The sequence below is a fragment of the Leucopleurus acutus genome, assembly GCF_964270905.1.
Source record: "Leucopleurus acutus genome assembly, chromosome: 16".
NCBI classification, from domain to species: Eukaryota; Metazoa; Chordata; class Mammalia; order Artiodactyla; family Delphinidae; genus Leucopleurus; species Leucopleurus acutus.
Window position 1 is genome coordinate 4095038 of NC_139158.1, and position 20511 is coordinate 4115548.

The 20511-nt window shown below is 39.9% G+C and overlaps 1 protein-coding gene across 2 annotated transcripts in view; it reads right to left on the reverse strand.

Annotated features, from left to right (window-relative positions):
• RNF216 (ring finger protein 216) overlaps window positions 1-20511 on the reverse strand; it is a 170158-nt gene that overhangs the window by 105889 nt on the left and 43758 nt on the right. For both annotated transcript variants that reach the window (XM_082857368.1, XM_082857367.1), the window contains 4 exons: window positions 13743-13845; window positions 11754-11918; window positions 3961-4075; window positions 578-717 (listed from right to left, as the gene is read on the reverse strand). In XM_082857368.1, the coding sequence (XP_082713494.1) occupies window positions 578-717; window positions 3961-4075; window positions 11754-11918; window positions 13743-13845 (523 nt within the window). The remainder of the gene's footprint in view (window positions 1-577; window positions 718-3960; window positions 4076-11753; window positions 11919-13742; window positions 13846-20511) is intronic.

Sequence of the window (20511 nt, forward strand, 5' to 3'; positions counted from 1 at the left end):
CATTTTTTAGCAATAAAAGTATATCTTAATTAAGGCATGGACTTTTTTTTAGACATAATGCTATTGCATACTTACTAGACTACAGTGTAGTGTAAACATAACTTTTCTATGCATTGGGAAACCAAAAAATTCATATGACTAGCTTTATTGCAATATTCACTTTATTGCGGTGGTCTGGAACTGAACCCGCAATATCTCCGAGGTTTGTTTGTATTAAATAGCCAACATATGTATATTCCAGTTGACTTGCACATTTGATAGTATATTTGGAAGAATTAAAGAGCTAAATGGAATCTCTCTGTTTTTTCCTCCATTTCCTCTAATTGCCACCATTAGAGGGTGAAACAGATGTGTTTACTAAGCTTCAATTAAAATTCTCTAACATAAATCTGATTTACGAAACTGTGAACTTCAGTCAGTATCATTACAAAACCTAGTTTTGTTTTCCTTTTAAAAGTTTTATAGTTTATTCAAATGAACCACTTGAAAGAAAAGGCAAATCTTACAAGACAGTTTTATACTATGCCCTAACAGCAAACCAGAATCCCAGAAACACATTCCAAACACATCTTCCTACCTCTGCCATCTCTTTGATTTTCTGCTCATAGAACTCCTGCTCTTGCTGCACAGCTGGAAGGAGAGCACGCCGGTCATAAGACCTACAATGTCGCCGCTTATTTTCCAGAAAGAACATCCTCTTTTCTATTTTTTTGTCACCTAGAAGATAAATGACAATGCAAAGTCATGCAGACAACTGTTCTGCTAGGAATCCAGGCAGCCATCCCAGTCCTCTGTGGCCTGGTCCTACAGAGGACGTTTAGTGACTTTCCCATAGCATATTCTCTTTGGGAAAACTGGGCTCCTTACCATTCCCTAACATTCCACACACTTCCCGACTTTCTTCCTCTCCACCCCTCCCTCGCTCCTGCTTATTATAATCCAGCTGGAAGGTCTCTCCTAGCCTGTCAGTACTGCACTGTGTGAATATACCACAATTTACTGTGCATTCACTACTGAGGACAGGCAGGTTTACAGTTTTGGGTTATTATGACCAGGGCTGCTATACATATGCCTGCAACTCAGCTGAGAATACGTGAAGGAGTAAAATTGCTGGATCAGCTTAGAAAACAGTGCTACTTTTCCAAAGTGTCTGTTCCAATTTACACTCTCCCCCCACCAGCAATGTATGTGAGTTTCAATCACTCCACATTGTCCTCAGCACCTGATGATATCAGTTTTTAATTCGAGCCATTCTGGTAGATGCACATGTGTTTCATGCATGTTTAAAAAATTTTTTTATTTTGAAAATTTCAAAGACAGAAAAGAGCAGTACCTAGATTTACAATAAATAACACTTAGAATAAAAGCTAACAAAATGACAAGTGTCAAATCTTGCAGTTGGTCTGATTTAGTTTTTGTATTTCTTTGGTTGATTTGGTAATGTACATTTTCTAGAAAACTGTCTATTCCATCCAGATTTTCTATTTACTCAAAAAACCTTTTTGATAATCTCTTGATTTTATCAATATTTACTATACATTGATACACTTTATTTTTCCTCTCTTTTCTCTTGTTCACTCTAGTTTTTTTTTTTTTTTTTACTCTCACTAGTTTTTAAAAATTAAAACATTTTTTTTCATTATTTAGAAAACCAGTTTTTGGTTCTCTATTCTGTTCCATCTGTCTATATTTCTGCCAAGCCCACCTGGTTTTCTTTTTAAACAGTATTTATTTATTCTATTTAATTTTTTTGGCTGCATTGGGTCTTAGCTGCAGCACACGAGATCTTTGTTGTGGCATGCAGGATCTTTCGTTACAGCGCTCGTACTTAGTTGCCCTGTGGCATGTGGGATCTTAGTTCCCCGAGCAGAGATTGAACCTGTGGTCCCCTGCATTGGAAGGTGGATTTTTAACCACTGGACCACCAGGGAAGTCCCAAGACCACCTAGTCTTAATCACTGTAGCTATGTAGTAAGTCTTGAAATCCAGTAGACTGATTTCTCCCACTTTATTTTTCTTTTTAAAAATCACTGGGACTTCTCTGGTGGCGGAGTGGTTAAGAATCTGCCTGCCAATGCAGGGGACATGGGTTCGAGCCCTGGTCTGGAAAGATCCCACATGCTGTGGAGCAACTAAGCCTGTGTGCCACACTACTGGGCCTATGCTCTAGAGCCCTCGAGCCAAAACTACTGATAAATAAATAAATTTATTTAAAAAAAGAAATCATTTAGCTATTCTAGTACCCTGCCTTTCCATATAAATTTTAGGATAATTTTAGGATACCTTGCCTGTATCCACAAAAAAATCTTGCTGGGATTTTGACAGAAATTACATTAAGCATGGTACCAATTTGGGGAGGATTTACATCTTTCTTCACTGAGTCTTCCAATCCATGAACACAGTACGTTTCTCCATTTATTTATATTTTCTTTGATTTCTTTCTTCATTGTTTTGTAGTTTTCATCGTAAGTCCGGTACATGTATTGTTAGATTCACATCTAAGTGTTTAATTTTTTTCAGAGCGACTTTACTTTTCAAATTAATTAATTATTTATGGCTGTGTTGGGTCTTCGTCGCTGCGCGCAGGCTTTCTCTAGCTGCAGTGAGTGGGGGCTACTCTTTGTTGTGGTGCGTGGACTTCTCATTGAGGTGGCTTCTCTTGTTGCAGAGCATGGACTCTAGGTATGTGGGCTTCAGTAGTTGTGGCACGTGGGCTCAGCAGTTGTGGCTCATGGGCTCTAGAGCGCAGGCTCAGTAGTTGTGACGCACCTGTTTAGTAGCTCTGTGGCATGCAGGATCTTCCCGGACCAGGGATCAAACCCGTGTCCCCTGCATTGGCAGACGATTCTTAACCACTGCGCCACCAGGGAAGTCCCAGGAAGGTACATTTTTGGCTTGATATAAAGGAATAACTTTCTAAAAGACATAGCTGACCAACAAGGGAGTAGATCATCTTGTGAAGTGGTACTTTCTTTTCTCTACCACTGAAAGTCAGAAACAAATACTAAATGACTATGTATTAGGGATGCCTAGTAAACTGTGGATGAATTCAGCTGAATGAAAAACCACCTATACACAGTCCCCACTTCCATTCTGCTACAGATCTGTGAGAATGTCATGTCAGGAGAGCACTGCTTCACAGAGTAGCTTGGTGAACTTAGAAGTCAGAGCCTAGGACGTTTTCTTTTAGATCCTGAAGAGTTCAAAAATTCAAATACTTTCCAACTCTATAACTATCTCATGGATTTTTCATTTAGTCACACCTGAAGTCAAGTCATGAAATTAATTACAGATGTAACGGAAAGACACATAGGAGAAAAGAAAAGGGAAATATTCTTATTTATGACATAATCTACAGGAAAAGTTGAAGTGGACTCTTTTCTTAGACACAAGCAACTAAGATCAAATTTGTTGCAAAATTCAGCAAGTTTACCTTGGCGGGGGGTGGGGAGTTAGACCTGAAATAACCTCTTTGAAAGAGCTTTCAGCAGTTACTTCATCAATATGAATAACAGAATTTTAAATAAACAGCTTAAGTGGCAGTTTAAGAGCTGTTTGGTTTTTTTCTGTGTAGAAGCTACTCTCTCAGGTGTGTAAGTGACTCCTCTGCAGTAAGCAATCAATCATTGGTCTAGCTTTTACTATGTAGTGAAAGGTTAATTCTTGTCAAAGCTTCAAGACCTCTTTTCCCCCCACGCTGAAGAATGTCCCCAAACACTTTTCCACATGTGAATCTAACACTACACACAATTTTCCTGTCATGGTGTATCCTAAACAGAAAGATGACAAACTAGCCACTTTCTAAAAACACCAATGTGCCATCAGAGCAGTCATGTCAGTGACACTCCTCAGACTGTAACAGGGCACTTCTAAGCAGCCACACCACGACTTCCCTTACAGGCTGTGTGGGAGCAGACGGCTCTGCAAACACGATCAGCAACACTCACATTTGGCCATTACCTTGTTCAAATTTGAAATCTATGTAAGAATACTGATTCATTTCTTTTCTCTTTTTTCTTTTTCCACTGGTTTCTGGCGATAGCTCCTGCCATTTTTTAATGGCATCAGAAAAGGCCTAAAAATTGAGAAAGGGAAAGGTTACTGCTGTAAATGGGACAAAAAAAGTACATGAAACATCGGCAATCCCTAAATCTCGTTGTGACTCACAGCTATCTTCCCTACATGGCTTACCAGAAAAGGCAGCAGCAAAATAAACAGGTAGCATTTTATTGTTTTCATTTTCTCTTTCAACAACTGCTATAATGGTAGAACCAAATGCTTACTGATAAAGGTACACAAGAAAACAGAAACTACTGAAGCTGTCCTTAAATAAGCACAGGTTAAATCACGTAACAAATGGTTACAAGTTATATTTTACAGGCAGCATCTTACATGGTGTTTCCCTGGTCAACACTCCCTCCTCCACTTCCCCCACATTCTCGTTGCTTTCACCCACATCCCCACTTTGTACTGAACACGGGAGTGCAAAATTCTTATGCCAGTGATAATCCCTTTTCTTCCATTCCTTTAGCTTCTCCCCCTTTTTACATCTTTCCAATAGGCATTTAAAGGTGCTCAAGTCTCTGCCATCTTAAAAAAAAAGAAAACCTTTCATTCCCTGACCTCCTTCCTCTTCCAGCTATCAGCCCTTTTCTTCTTCCTCTTCTTTGTAGCCTAACTTATCAAAAGAGCAATCTGTACATCATTCCATCACCTCGCCTCCCACAAGCGGCCAACTCCCTCTAACCTGGCCTCTACCCCACCTTTCCACTTGCTAATCTTCCTAACGCGGGGCTAACTCCTCACCTCACTGGATCTCTCAGCAGCACGAACAATGCTGCCTGCTCCACTCTCCTGACTTCCTCCTTCCTCGCTGCCTGCTGCTCTACCTAGTTTTTCCACGTTGGGAGTCCTCAAGGCAGCCTTGGCTCTCTTCTTACCCGACAGTCTCTCTAGGTACACTTCATCCAGGCTGGTAAGGTCACCTTCCATATGCTGACGACTCTCAAAATCCCTTCTCCAGTTCGTATTTCCCACCTTTTTTGTCCATTCAGCCAACCAATGAATTGCTTTTACTTGGATGTCTCACAGGCCCCACCCAGCATGCTGGCAGTTCAGCGTTTCCCAGACAGAATTCATGATTTCTAAGGATCACCCCTGCATCTTAATCTACCTCCTATCTCCCTTCCTTTTCAAAGCTCCTAAGTTTGGGAATCAGAAGGGAATTACCATTCGTTGTGCGTGCCTCCTATAAGCTAAGCACTACATGTGGCCCTTTCAAGTCCTTACTTATTTAATTCTCACAACAATCCTCTGAGGGAGGTATTATTTATTTTATAGTAGAGGGAAGCAAGGCTTAGAGAAAGGAACTTGCCCCCAGTCAAACCTTAATTAAAGCTAGTATAGGAAGTCAGGCCAGTCTCAGAACTAAAGCTCCTCTCTTTGACATCACCTTGCCCTCAGATTTCAGTGAAACCCCATCAAGAGCTGGCCAACAGCAAGATTCATCTTGCCACCTCTCTATATCTCAGATCAACGTCCTCCACAGCTGCAGTGCCTCCTCCCTTGCTTTCTGTTTCTTCTTTCTGTCCCACTACCCAAGGTGTTCCCCACAAATCCTTAGGCACCAATCTTAAAGTCACATGTTTGTACTCAGCTGCAAAACTACTAACCTATACCAAGTTTTATCTACAGGTAAAACCCCACCCTTGAACCAGGGCTATGTGCAAAAACCCAGGAAAGGAGGCAGGATAAGTTATTATTACCTGCATTTTAAAAATGAGGTAATTAAACGGTAGATGTCATTTATCAGCAACTGATTACTGGAATGTGAACTCAGAGCTCATAACTGGTAGGTAGTCTACTGGGTTTTCAACCACACTACACTGTCATAAAACACAGAGGCTTCTGGGACTTCCCTGGCAGTCCAGTGGTTAAGACTCCACGCTTCCAATGCAGGGGGCCTGGGTTCAATCCCTGGTCAGGGAACTAGATCCTGCATGCTGCAACTAAAAGATCCCATATGCCACAGCTAAGACGTGGTGCAGCCAAATAAATAAATATTAAACAAACAAACAAAAAACATAGAGGCTCCTGACTGTAAGAACTGAGGTCATTACCTTGGTCCCATTTAATACTGTTTCTAGTTAGCAGGAAAAAAAATCCATATATATGAACACAAACTCATACTTGTCAGGAAGCTGTACCTTAAAACAAAATGTTGCCTAAAAATTAAAGGCACCTCCAAAATCTTACCTTAATAGTTATATTAACATTTATTACTTATCTTTTTTTGTTTTTTTCTGGTTGTGCCTCTCAGCTTGCGGGATCTCAGTTCCCCTCAGGCACTGAACCTGGGCCACGGCAGTGAAAGCGCCGAGTCCTAGCCACTAGACCACCAGGTAACTCCCTACTTATCCTACTGACTAAACGGTCCAGTAGACAAATAAAATTGGAGAATCAGAATTCCTTCCTTTCGAGACCTGCTAGTTATAATTCATACCTACACAACCAAAAGGCATCACAGTTACTTTTTCTTATCTTTTAGCCTTTCACATATTATTCCTCTAGTGAAAGCATCTTTAAGACCTTGTTCAAATGACATCTTCATTTCTTTCCTAGTGCCCTCATGCACCTTTATTCAGTCTATTTTACAATACTCATCACATTGCTTTAGCCTTTTTTTTAAACTTTAATCTCCTCAAACAGACTGAAAACTCTTCGGAAAGAAGCTTATTTGTATTCTACGCATGTCAGTGTCCTCAGGGTCTAGTCAGTAACTACCACAAAGTAAGTACCCCAAAAACCTAGCAGGAAGAACACAGAACAGATAATGAAGAAAAAATCTTAAAAATGTTCCTTTTGTTGTTTCTGGCACTTTTCCCTCCAGCCTTCTCACACTCACAAATCAAATACCCACTCAAAGTATTCGTTTTGAGAATCAAGGATACAGTCTGGTAAGATTTTTGGGCCATCTCTGACAACAGCCAAACTTCTTTTAAGGGATGACCTAAAAACACAACAATGGTCATGTGATGATGCAAAAGCTGAGAAGTAGACAGAGACTCCTCTGTGGAGCCTGGTAGAAAGGTCAGGTCCAGAGACAGGGATATGTTACCTGCATGGAGACAGAGATGACCATTCAAGTACACAGAGGGAGAAATCTAGGAAGCCTGGGTAGTCAATACCCTGAGAACGACCACCTCAGAGAAGAGAAGTCAAGGGGTGGGTTAAAAAAGATGGCCCTGTCCACTAGCATTAAGCTCCATGAAGGAAGGGAACCTCTATATTTACTGTGACATTCCCAATGTGTGACCTATGGCAGGCATTCAACAAACTGCCTGAAAGAAAGAGGTAGTCACATCTGGGGCAGAATTATTGAGAAGAATTAGGAGGGGAAATAATTTTCAACCCAGTGGAACCATCAGTCAAGCATGACATGAGTGTGTAAAGGAAGACACAGAAAGTTGTCAGGATCTAGAATACAGAAAATTAATCTTTGTCAAAAGGCAAAGGGAATTCCCAAGATAACAGCTATGCAGCAGGCATGAAGAACAATCTGAACAGACTGGAGTCTACCAGCAGATGAATGGATAAAGAAGGTGTGGAATATACATACAATGGAATACTACTCAGCCATAAAAAAGAATGAAGTGTTGCCATATGCAACAACATGGATGGGCTTAGAGGGCATTATGCTAAGTGAGATAAGTCAGACAGAGAAAGACAAATATTGCATGATATCACTTACATGTAGAAACTAAAAAATACAACAAACTAGTGAATATAACAAAAAAGAAACAGACTCACATATACAGAGAACTAGTGGTTACCAGTGGGGAGAGGGAAGGAGAGAAGGGAAATATAGGGATGGGGAATTAAGAGGTACAAACTATTAGGTATAAAGTAAACTAAAAAGGACATATTGTACAAGACAGGGAATATAGCCAGTATTTTATAATAACTATAAATGGAGTATAACCTTTAAAAATTGTGAATCACTATACTGTACACCTGTAACTTATGTAATATTGTACAGCAAGTACACTTTAATTGAAAAAAAGAAAAAAAAAAGAAATGAGAATTGACAGGTTTGACAATAAGCAAAACTAGAATAAGAACAACTTTCAAGTTGTTGGGTGTGGAAAGATCTACCCAGAGTCAAAAAACAAAACAACAAAAAAAAGCAAATGAAAAAACCAAGGCAATTGATTTTTAACTCTATGAAAAATACAAAATTCAAAAAAAGGAAACGTTATCATAGTACATTACTTGCCCTAGCAGTGAACATTTCCATAGTCATAATAATGACAATTCTAAAAACAGATTTAAAAAAAGCTGTATGCATCTAAAAGATGAGTGTGTGTTAGATCTAGAACCTCCATCTACCATAAAGAGTAAACTATAACAAATGAATCAAGCATAATAATATGTTCATAAATGTGGAGGTAAATACCAGAAAAAAAAAACATATAAAAGAGGATGAAGAAGGGGGCTTCAGCCTGCCATTTACAAAATTATAAATGAGCATTTTGCCACTATTGTATTTTATTTATTTTAAAAAAATTTTTGGCCGCGCTGCACAGCATGCAGGATCTTAGTTCCCTGACCAGGGATTGAACCCACACCCACTACAGTGGAAATGCAGAGAGTTTTAATCACTGGACAGCCAGGGAAGTCCCTGCTTTTTTAAACTATGGAAATTAATTAGTTTGATAAAAATAAACATTCATTTTAAGAAGTAGTTCCTGTTGTGAATTTTAAGGATGACCAGTTCTCTCCAGTTTAGAAGTTATTCATTGAAAACACTTATTGCTGATAGCATTTCTGTCCCTACAGAACTTTACAACCAGAAGAAACATTACTGCAGCTGCACTGGGGTCTCCAAGAAGCTCACCCACAGGATACACCCATAAAAAGAGTGGAGCTAAAATATCCACAAGTGCACACACATGCGGGTAGAGTCTTCCTGCACTCTGGGCCTCCATACCACGGGCTTGCAACAAACCAAAGTGGGCCCTGCTGGTCACAGGCCTCTCTAGCATGAATTCAGCGCTGCAAACCTAAGGAGGCCGAACCACGCAAGGCTCTTGTGCTCTTGTACTACACTAAGGACCAACTCTGAAGATAGCACTGAGTAACCGTTAAGTAAAATGGTTTGAAAATTATTCTGTAGCACACAGAGAGAAGTGTGAAGGGATGGGAACCTGTTACTGAAACTTGATATATGTGAGGCACTGTGTTATAGGCCTGCTATATATTATCTCATCTAATTCTCACATTACCCATCTAAGACATCCACTATTTACTAACAGAAAACTGAAGCTCTGCAAGTTTAAGACACTTGCTCAAAGTCACACACCAAAGTGGCAGAAGCAGAATTAAAATTCATGAGAGAGAAAAAAAAATCAAACCTAAGTTTGATCAAGATTCTAGATGTAACCATCAATTTATACAAAACTGAGGGGAGAGAGGAATCATTTAATTACAATGCAGGGGTGCAGTTAGCAAAATCTAGACTGTGAAAACCTGTAAGATAAAACAACCCAGTTTTCCCCAACAAATAGGCAGTAAGGAAAAATAAAGGGGGAAGAAAGAGAGAGAGCGTACAGATTTTTAAAAAGAGATTTAAGAAGCTATCAATCAACTGCAATAAACAGATTTTACTTGGAACTCTATAACCAAACAAGCTAAAGATTTTTGACATATTCAGAGAAATCTGAATGCTGACTGGATATCTGATGATGTTAATTTTTAAGCTGCGATAATGGTATTTTGATTGTGTTTTAAAAATTATTTTGTCTTTGTATTTATCTTTTAAAGATAAATACTGAAATACCTATGGATGAAAAAAATGAAATGAAGCTTGGAATTTACTTCACAACAGTCTGGGAGGGAGAAGTGTGTAGGGGTGGAAATACAATACAACAAGACTGGGCAGGAGCTGATAATTGCTGAAGCTGAGTGACAGTAAGCAGGGGTTTTTTACAATACCATCTTTACTTCTATATGTGTTTGATGTTTATAGTAAAAAGTAAAAAAAAAGAGAAATCCACGGAGAATTGACTTTGTCTTCAGTCAGCATACCCTCCCAAAGCAATCATCATGTTTGGGGAGTGGCACAGGGAAGACATGCTATTGCTGAAACTAGGAAGCACCTCCGGGTGTGTTTTCTACATCCCTGTCCACGTGAGTGTAACTTCCTACAAGGCAGAAGTCTTGTGCACCATGTCCATAGAGCAGGGAGACTTTCTGATTGAGCACGCCAGATTTTAGCTTCTGTCAAACATTATTTCTCCTTAAACACCTTACATTCATTCAAATAGTCCAACCCACCTCTTTCCAAAATCCTGCACATTTTTAAATTACCCACTAAAACAAGCAGACACAATAAAAATATAAAGGGTCAGAAAAACAAGGAAAAGGATAAGGAAGGTATGAACAAGAACTGAGCCACAAAGCCCTACAACCTCCCACCCATATAACTAGTAGGCCTTCAGTGGGGAGAAGCATGTGCGAGTACAGTTACTCTTACTTATCTCAGGATGGCGGCAGGGACGTTACCAATGAGGACCAGCCCACACCCAGACCACAGGGGCTGTCTCCTGCTGCTGCCCTCTTACTTCTCATCTAGGCTCCCTGGGAGCTCAGAAAAGGTGTGAGGCACCAAAGCATCAGTAAAGACGCCAGGCAGGGCCTAAAGATGAAAGAGCCCCTTTCTTTCTCAAGGTCGTTATTTTGGGGGGGAAGCTCATTCATTTTTCAATGACAGTACAAACATTCCCTCTTTAGCATGGGGAATGAGATTCAGAAACAGAAGGCACTATCTCTGTGTTCCCTTCAGAGTAATTTTACCTAAAATGAACCTACAATTAGGAGTTTGTTGCCAGCTGCTTAAATGTTATCAATCTAAAGGTGGAAGGGGCCTACACGCAGCAAATTGACCGATGTTCACCTTCTTTCAGGTTATGACCCAGTGGGTATTTTAACCGTTAAAGTAACTCCACATTTGCCTGTCTTCTGGAAAGAAAAGCACACTGTCTGCTGAGAATCACCAGAACTTCAGCAGGAGAAATGGATTTAAAGGCAGGAGAAAGAGGAACAAGTCAAGGACCTGCTGGTGCTCACTCTTCCATCCTGGCTGACTGCCATGAAACGGGCACTGTACAATGGACTTCACTAAATGAAGCACGTCTGCTACCCACTAGTGACCAGCACCCTTCCAAGCCCTGGAACAGAGGCCCTTACATGGAACCTTATTTAGGGCCCAGAAGAAAAAAACAAAACCTCGAGAGCTTTCAGTTAGCTGCCTACTCGCTTCTGAGGCAAACCACCACTCCCTGGGCAGAGCTGGGTTCCTGGGCCCTTTACAGACTCTACATGTAACTGCTAACTGAGCCATCTGGGGGAGGATTGTGGTGGCCAGCTCCAAGTCAGAAAACAAATGAGGGAGGAATAGCACTGAAATGCATCTTTTACACTCTAGTCATCCGCATGCCATGGGAAAATTCATTACCTTCCACGTCTTTATGGTCAAACCAGAACCTCCCTGCTTCTAATATGTATTTCTTTTCATTCAGTTCTTCCTGATCAGCAAATACCTTTGTCTATTTACCTTCGCCCTGACAAACTCCTTAGCTCTTTACCATCATAAACCATGCCAATTTCCACAAGCTGAACTCTTCATTCTGTTATCATGGGAAGGAGTAGTTAGTCAAGAGGTGTGACCCCAGCAGGAAGACCAAGTAGAGCACCTTTCGGGTGATTGCATAGTGTCCTTTGAGCTCATGCAGGGCCCACTTGATGTCCTGACTGCTGAGCATTTTGAAGTCGGCCATCAGGAGGTCAGCAGCTTGGATGAAGCAGCGCTGGTCAAGAGGAGCCAATTTAGAATAGTCAAAAAAGTCTATTTTAGGCAACTGAAATGAGAGAGAGGCACAACATTAGAGGCCAGACGGTGCATTTCCTACGAGGGGGAAATCATTTGAAGAATTATTTACTACAGAATAGAATAATCTGACTTGTACTCATAATTACTCTAAAGGAGGATACCAACCCTGAATAGAGATGAAGAAATGATAGTTCAGAGAGGTTAAACAGTCTGTCTGGAGTCTGAAGACTAGTTTTACTAGTTGGAACTATGAAAAAGTATAGCTGGGGATTTGAACCCAATTTTCTAGCCATTTTCTTTTCACAAAATGTTTAGAAAAATGAATTTTTTTCCAGCTACAAAATACAGGCATACTTCAGGGAAACTGCGGGTTTGGTTCAAGACCACTGCAATAAAGTTAGTATCACAATAAAACGAGTCACACAAATATTTTGGTTTCCCAATGCAAAGAAAAGTTAAAGTTATGTTTACACCATACTGTAGTCTAGTAAGTGTGCAACAGCATATGTACAAAAAAAAAGTACATGCTGCAATTAATAATTTATTGCTGGGCTTCCCTGGTGGCGCAGTGGCTGACAGTCCGCCTGCCGATGCAGGGGATGTGGGTTCGTGCCCCGGTCCGGGAAGATCCCACATGCCGCGGAGCGGCTGGGCCCGTGAGCCATGGCCGCTGAGCCTGTGCTCTGCAACGGGAGAGGCCACAACAGTGAGAGGCCCGCGTACCGCAAAAAAAAAAAAAAATTTACTGCTAAAAAATGTTAACCATCATCTGAGCTTTCAGCGAGTCAATCTTTTTCCAACAGTAACACCAAAGGTCACTGATCACAGATCACCATGACAAATGCAGTAATAAAGTCAGAAATCTTGTGAGAATTACCAAAATGTGACATAGAGACACGAGGTGAACAAATGCTGTTGGAAAAATGGCACCAACAGATTTGCTCAAGGCAGGATTGCCACAAACCTTCAATTTGTAAAAAAAATTGTAACATCTGAAAAGCACAAAAGAGCAATAAAATGAGTAATACCCATACATAAAAGAAAGAGTCAAAAAGAATTTGTGGTAAGTAGAAGGATGGTACAACAGATCCCAGTGAAGCAGTTCTGAACTATACTTTCCTTCAACAGCTTAACACACTAAATGCTAGTCTGGATCACAAATGAAGACAATGATTAAGATTTCTAAAAACCAAACTTTATATCTTGATACAGGATTTGGTTACACAGGTGTATGTACTGTATATAAATCTTATACAAAAAGAAAAACTGTAAACAGACATTAAACTCTAGGCAATAATCTGCATGCTAAAGTATTTACGGGGCAGTGTATTGATGTTTTTGCAATTTACTTTGAAGTGCATTATAATGAAATAAAATATGAAAGGAATGTGCTGATGGACACAGGGATGGACATGTGACAAAATGGACATAGTAAAATGTTAACTTTTAATAGTCCTGCTGGTGGATATATAGGTAATCAATGGAAAAGCCTTCTAACTTTACTGTATGTTTGAAAATTTCATAATAAAATGTTAAAAAAAAAACCTAAAATGATACAAATAATCCGGTCCAATTCTTGTTTATCTCAGGAACTTCCTTTGTAGAATTAAAGATATGGAGGATTTGTTTAATTCTTTGTGGGGAAGGGAAGATAGAGTTACAATGAAAGAAGTCAAATACAGAATTCAAAGTGACTCAGATGGAGAAATCCCACTAAAATATATATTCTGAAATCCTCTTTTCCTGGATTGTCTTAAAAAATGTGTCTTGACAAAGCAGTTTATTCCCTTAAAAATGATGAAAAGAGCAGAGCATTTCCAAGTAGACACTGCAAAACAAGAGCACAACTTGCCTTTATCTCATCTTGGCTGGCAAGCAGGCTGCTATTGGGATTGATAAGGACTCTATCTTCTCTCTTTGGATAATCTGGATTTTCCAGAAGAAAATTACAAAGTCTGCAAAAATAAATGATGTTACTTTCATAGTGCTTCCCAATCCCACACCTGCCCATTGATTCAAATGTAATGTGTGAAAATAAAGTTTCTAGACACACATTATAATTGACCTATCAGGGAATTAAAATGTTTGCAGATCAGAAAAACAAAACAAATAGATAGACAAAAGACAGTTACACTGAATCTCTATTTTTACTTGCTAATTTAAAAAGTAATATACATACTGAAATATAAACTCCGAAGTTTTTCTATTAGTTGGGTATCAATATAATGAAGTCACTGAAATTCTTACTGGTTGAACTGTATGGAGAAAAGTTTGTATTTACATTCACAATTAAAAATAGTTTTCTGGGCTTCCCTGGTGGCGCAGTGGTTGAGAGTCCGCCTGCTGATGCAGGGGACACGGGTTTGTGCCCCGGTCCGGGAAGATCCCACATGCCGCGGAGCAGCTGGGCCCGTGAGCCATGGCCGCTGAGCCTGCATGTCCACAGCCTGTGCTCCGCAATGGGAGAGGCCACAACAGTGAGAGGCCCGAGCGCAGCAAAAAAAAAAAAAAAAGTTTTCTAAGAGTTAATAAATGGAACATAAAAGACCTTCTACTAATTCATTAATACTTCTTTTAACCCTACGGTAATAAATCCCCATGACAATCTGAGGGATGCTCAGTTTACTGTAAGGCTGAAGGAACAGACCATGTTTGCTTAAGAACAGACTCTCTTCATACCAAACTAACAACCCTGTCTTTTTATCACTACTATGAAATCCTTCAAAAGTAAGGATATAGAGAATAAGATAACATGAGAGATGTATCACCACCCAGATTTACAAATGTTAACTAAGAAGGTCTTTCACCCTAACAACCAAAGAAGCAACGAACTGTACTCCTGGGATGATTCCACACAGACAAGTACAGCCTGGTGGTATGCAGCACGAGCCACTTCAGTAGCAAGAAAGCTTCCCAGTTACAGGGCAACCGGGGCTTCCCCTCTCCTCTACCTTCCTTCCCTTGCTCCTACAGATTCTGAAGATGACTCCACTGCCTCGAAGGTGCCCCACCATGATTCTCACTCAACTCCCTTCTCCCCAGGTCTCTCCTGTCCAGTGTCAGGAGCGCAGCCTCTAATTAAGACAGGTCTAGCAGGAAGAAGACAGAGAAAAGGTGTTCACCTCCAGCTCCTCTTCTCACCAAGGGCCAGTGTGTGGGGACTAAAAACTAGGGAGGCATGCTTCTTTTGCAATCCCCCTCAGGGCCCTCAGCACTGGCCGGAATACAAAGCCCAACTGCAAAGCCCCCTCTTCCTCCTACTCCAGGACCGGTCAGCACATCTCAACACCTTTTTCTTCATCATCACTACCAGGAGTCCCATGCTTCTTATTGTTAAGCTCTCCTCTTCCTATCACCACGCCCAGTCTCTGAAACATAATGCCAGAGGCCCGGAGAGGGAAAAACCCCTTTCCCATATTACAGTAGTAGCAAGGGGAGACACCCCTAGTCAAGAATTCTGAGCACATTTCCCATTAAAAGCATTGTCACTGATGGTGACTCTTTGTTCCAGTACAAACTGATGAGCACCACAGGTTATACAGATCTCTGAAGGCTAACCTGAGAATCATTCACTGTTAAGAACCCAGTATTTGTGGAGAAAGGCATGAAGTTCCAAACAACCCCTTTAACATGCACAACTGGACACACTACAAACCAGATGTGGAATAGCTCCTCCATTCCAATCTTACCTGTTTGTAACGTTCTGATAAGTGTGGCTACCACAGGCCAACAAACTGCCCCAAAACCAGGAATTTGGGGAAAGATAAAAAGGTCAAATATAAAGAATCTTCTTTAATAGAATAGCCATGCATGAGTGAAGCCAGAGGTCTCCTAAGTGGGACGCATGGAAGATGATCTGCTAGGGTGTTGGAAGAAAGTAGTAAAACTTGTTTCTAGTTTTTAAAATCTCATCCTTTAAAATGTTCTATTTTTATGCACTTCCTAAAGTACATGCTATAGAACAGTAGGTATAATTTCTGAATCACCCCCCAACCCCCGGCCGCATTTTAGAGGTTCTTCTCTTAGCAATTCATTTTATATTTTCAACACTATTAAAAACTTCACATATCGAAATGCTTGTCAGAACTCAAATCTGCCCACCTACTGATATTATTTCATGCTTGGTCTGACCTGACAAGCTACAGGGTTTCGAGAAAGCACTCCCACTAAATAAGCCAAGCTAATATTCCAAGCTTTTATTCTTTAATAGTTGTTTGCTGCCTCGATCCAACTTAAGTTGCATCACATGTGAGTGAAAAGTCTTAGTTAAAGCGTCCAAGAGTACGTTACCATCACAGCAGGTTCTCTGGTGAACAGGCCCCTCCTGCTAAAATGACCAGCTGGTTACATCTAAAGGTGACTTAAAGACTGCACACAAAGTGACTGAGAGTCAGCCCCACAAAATACCAGCTTGCTCAACTCTGCTTTGGGCCTCCTTTCGGCCCTACATTAACAACATTCAACTTAGTTTTGAGAATTAACAACTTAGTCTCAACAGCCCAGGGACGAAAGGAAAGCAGTGTCAGGAAAATCATACTGTAAGTTTCAAAAGATTCAATACCATTATTGAACATTCCCTTTCCTTTGGAATTCACAAGAATTTATGTTTAAGGATGAATATTTGCTTTTCAGTGATGCAAAAGGCACAGAGTCAGTAAGCCCCTAGAAAAAATGACATGTATGAGACTCAGGAGGTAGGAGAACAGAATTGTCACAGAATCTGTCAATTTGATCACACTTTACCAATATTACATTGAAGACTAATTTTGCAGATACTTAAAAAATAATATATTCATCCACAGAATGAGAGGGAAACATTATAGTATACTAAATTTCTAAAGGATTACTTTAATATTTACTATAAGTTATTTAAAATTCTACTTGGTATCCTATTCAAATCAGTATTCTGTAACTAAATGTGCTAGGTATATACATTTATAGTTTCTAAAATGAACGAACATTATGCTTCATAATCAGGAAAATATTAACAAAAAAAGGAATTCAATGATACAAGAGAAGGAGTAAACAATTTACATAGGAGGGAAATACAATTAGTAAACAAATACATGAAAAATGGTACATAGCTAATTACCAAAGAAACGCAACTAAAATATTACTTACTTTATGCCTAGTTAAAATAAGACTACTCTATACTGTTGAGGAATGATTAAACCAATTCATATACATCTCTAACAGCAACATAAACTGGCACAACTCCACAGGAAAGCTATTTGCTTTTTTGCTATTTGCTATTTGCTTTTTTGCTATTTGCTATTTGTTTTTGCTGCGCTACTTGGCTTGTGGGATCTTAGTTCCCCAACCAGGGATTGAACCCAGGCCCTCCGCAGTGAAAGCGCAGAGGCCTAACCACTGGACTGCCAGGGAATTCCCTGGAAAGCTCTTTGGAAATATGTTTCAAGGATCATGAATCTGTTTATAATCCCTGATCCCAAATCTTAACTTTTAGGGTTTCAGCATACCGTGTATAACAAAAAAAAGGAAAAGTACTACATGGAATAATGCAGAATGTTTATCAGAACACTAGTGAAACTATGTACAGGAAAAATATTTAACAAAGAGGAAAATTCAATAGAATAATTTTTATTAAAGGTAATCACTAATAACACCATAAAAAATATTTTTTTACATAACACTATTTCATGAAAAAGAGATCCAAAATTGTATTTACCCTCCAAAAAAAATTAGGTTTTCATCCCAAGAACTAAAAAGGTACATTAAAAAAAATCAGTTTGGACTTCCCTGGTGGTGCAGTGGTTAAGAATCCACCTGTCAATGCAGGGGACACGAGTTTGAGACCTGGTCTGGGAAGATGTCACATGCTGCAGAGCAACTAAGCCCGTGTGCCACAACTACTGAGCCTGCGCTCTAGAGTCCTCGAGCCACAAATACTGAGACTGTGTGCCACAACTACTGAAGCCCACACACCTAGAGCCCATGCTCCACAACAAGAGAAGCCACCACAATGAGAAGCCCGCACACCGCAAGGAAGAGCAGCCCCCACTCACCACAACTAGGGAAAGCCCGCGTGTGGCAACGAAGACCCAACGCAGCCAAAAATCAATCAATCAATCAATCAGTTGATTTTTAGTTGAGTGGAAGTCTAGGAGATATTTTTCATTGTAAAAATGTAGCTATTTCTGCTCAATTTTGCTATGAATTTAAAACTATTTCAAAATTAAAGTTTATTAATTAAAAATAATGCAGTTGCCATCATGTTGTTTACATACTCAAAAAGAAAATATTTTAAAACCTTAGAATAAAACAGCACCTTCACTTCTAGTAATGGCAGACCAATACTCCCAAAGATGAGAAACAAGACCAAAATTAAAAAACAAAATTAAAAAATTTCTACTTGAAGGTATCACTAGCCAACAGGGTGGTAAAGAAGGCCAAGTCTGGGCTTCCCTGGTGGCGCAGTGGTTGAGAGTCCGCCTGCTGATGCAGGGAACACGGGTTTGGGCCCCAGTCCAGGAAGATCCCGCATGTTGTGGAGCAGCTGGGCCCGTGAGGCATGGCCGCTGAGCCTGCGCGAACGAAGCCTGTGCTCCGCAACGGGAGAGGCCACAACAGTGAGAGGCCCGTGTACCGCCAGAAAAAAAAAAAAAAGAAGGCCAAGTCTGGTTAAGACTAGGGGCTTGGGAGGCATGTACAAGTATGCTCATAGCTGCATTATCTGCGATAGCTAAAAAGTGACAACAACCCAAATGTCCATCAAAAGTAGAGGGAGGGGCTTCCCTGGTGGTGCAGTGGTTGAGAGTCCGCCTGCCGATGCAGGGGACACGGGTTCGTGCCCCAGTCCGGGAAGATCCCACATGCCGTGGAGCGGCTGGGCCCCGTGAGCCATGGCCGCTGAGCCTGCGCGTCCGGAGCCTGTGCTCTGCAACGGGAGAGGCCACAACAGTGAGAGGCCCGCGCACCGCAAAAAAAAAAAAAGTAGAGGGAAAAATTTAATTACAGCATTTTCATACAAGTGGAATACTATTTAGCAACGAAAATGCATGAACTATAGTTATACACAGCATGAAAGAATCTCACAAACATAATGTTGAAAGAAGCCAGTCACGAGAGAATACAGACTACATGAAATCTTCATACAGCATTCAAAGATGGCAGCAATGCTCTATTTTTTGAAGATTGCTGGGTGGTGGTTACATGAATGTTTTATTTGTAATAATTTATTAAGCTGTGCATCTTTATTTTGTGCATTTTTCTGTATGTGTATTATAGTTCAAAAATAAAAAAATTAAGTTATACACAATCCAGAATATGGAGGAAAGGCTTGAGAAGAATGAATGGCGTGTAAAATAACAAAATGGCTTCCCCTTCCAGCAGTATGGAAGATTAAGTACCAATTAAGTACCCAGGCAGTCTCCAATTGAAAACTGCTGAATGAAATATTAAAATAAAACTTTTAAAGTACACCAAAATGTTTAAGTTAGTGAGGCGTTTTCAGGAGTCCAAATCTAAGTGAAACTGACACCCCTGGGAAATAAGCTAAACACAGAAGCTAGTTTTCCTGAGGGCATTTTTTGATCCTAATAAACGTGAGCCCTTAGTTTTCGCAGGGCTCACAGGATAAGAGACAAAGCTCAGAGACCACATGGAAAAGCATGCCTTAACACTGATGCTGAGTGGATGGATGGGAAAACAGAACTCCCCCTGAGAATTTGTGATTACCCAGTCCTCATCCAGGACTAAAGTCTTACTACCCAGGTAAGATAAAACTTCCAGACAACAACCTAAAGTAGTATTAGACTGACACTGCCCTGAGGAACATGACAGAAGTTAAAGCAAATCCTCCTTGAAGGAACCGTTTCTATCAAGACCTCAAGTAATGCGCTCACAGTCAAAATCTACAAAATAACGCAAGGAAACAGGACACCACGAGGCCAGGAGAAACAACAGAATGAGATTCACAAGAACTTCATGTGTCAGAATGATCACACCCAGAACACAAAGAAGTTATGTTTATTGTTTTTAAAGACCTAAAGTGATTAAAAATACAAACAAAAAATAAAACACTATTAGAATGGCCTGAAGAATTAAAGAATAAAAATACTAGAAATGAAAAACATATAGAAACTGAAATTAAAAACATAACAGATGGACTTACTAGCAGATTATACCCCACTGAAAAGACAATTGGTGAGCTGGAGGTTAGATCTGAAAAATCATCTGGAATGCATCTCAGAAACAAAGAGATGATGTTAAGAGCCATCATGGACAAGGGTTAGAAGAAAAGTGTTACAGAAGGGGGGAAAAAGAGAACAGGGCAAAAGAATTATTTAATGAGATAATGGCTACAAAATTTCCAGACCTGACCAAAATCATTAATCTACAGCCCAGCACAGTCTATATTCTAACTGTATTGCCTTAGTGAAATATACTTAAGTGCAAAAATAACTACAAATCATTGTTTACTTCACTCAGTAGAGGTATTAGTACTAGTAACATCGGTACTACAATGTTAAAATTATTTTATGTATATTTTAGGATAAAGAAAATAAATATATTAATGTTATTAGAAATTATGTTTTTAGTGGAAGAAAAAAACACATAAATGTAAAATTCAGAAAGACTGAGAAAAAAATTTTAATTTT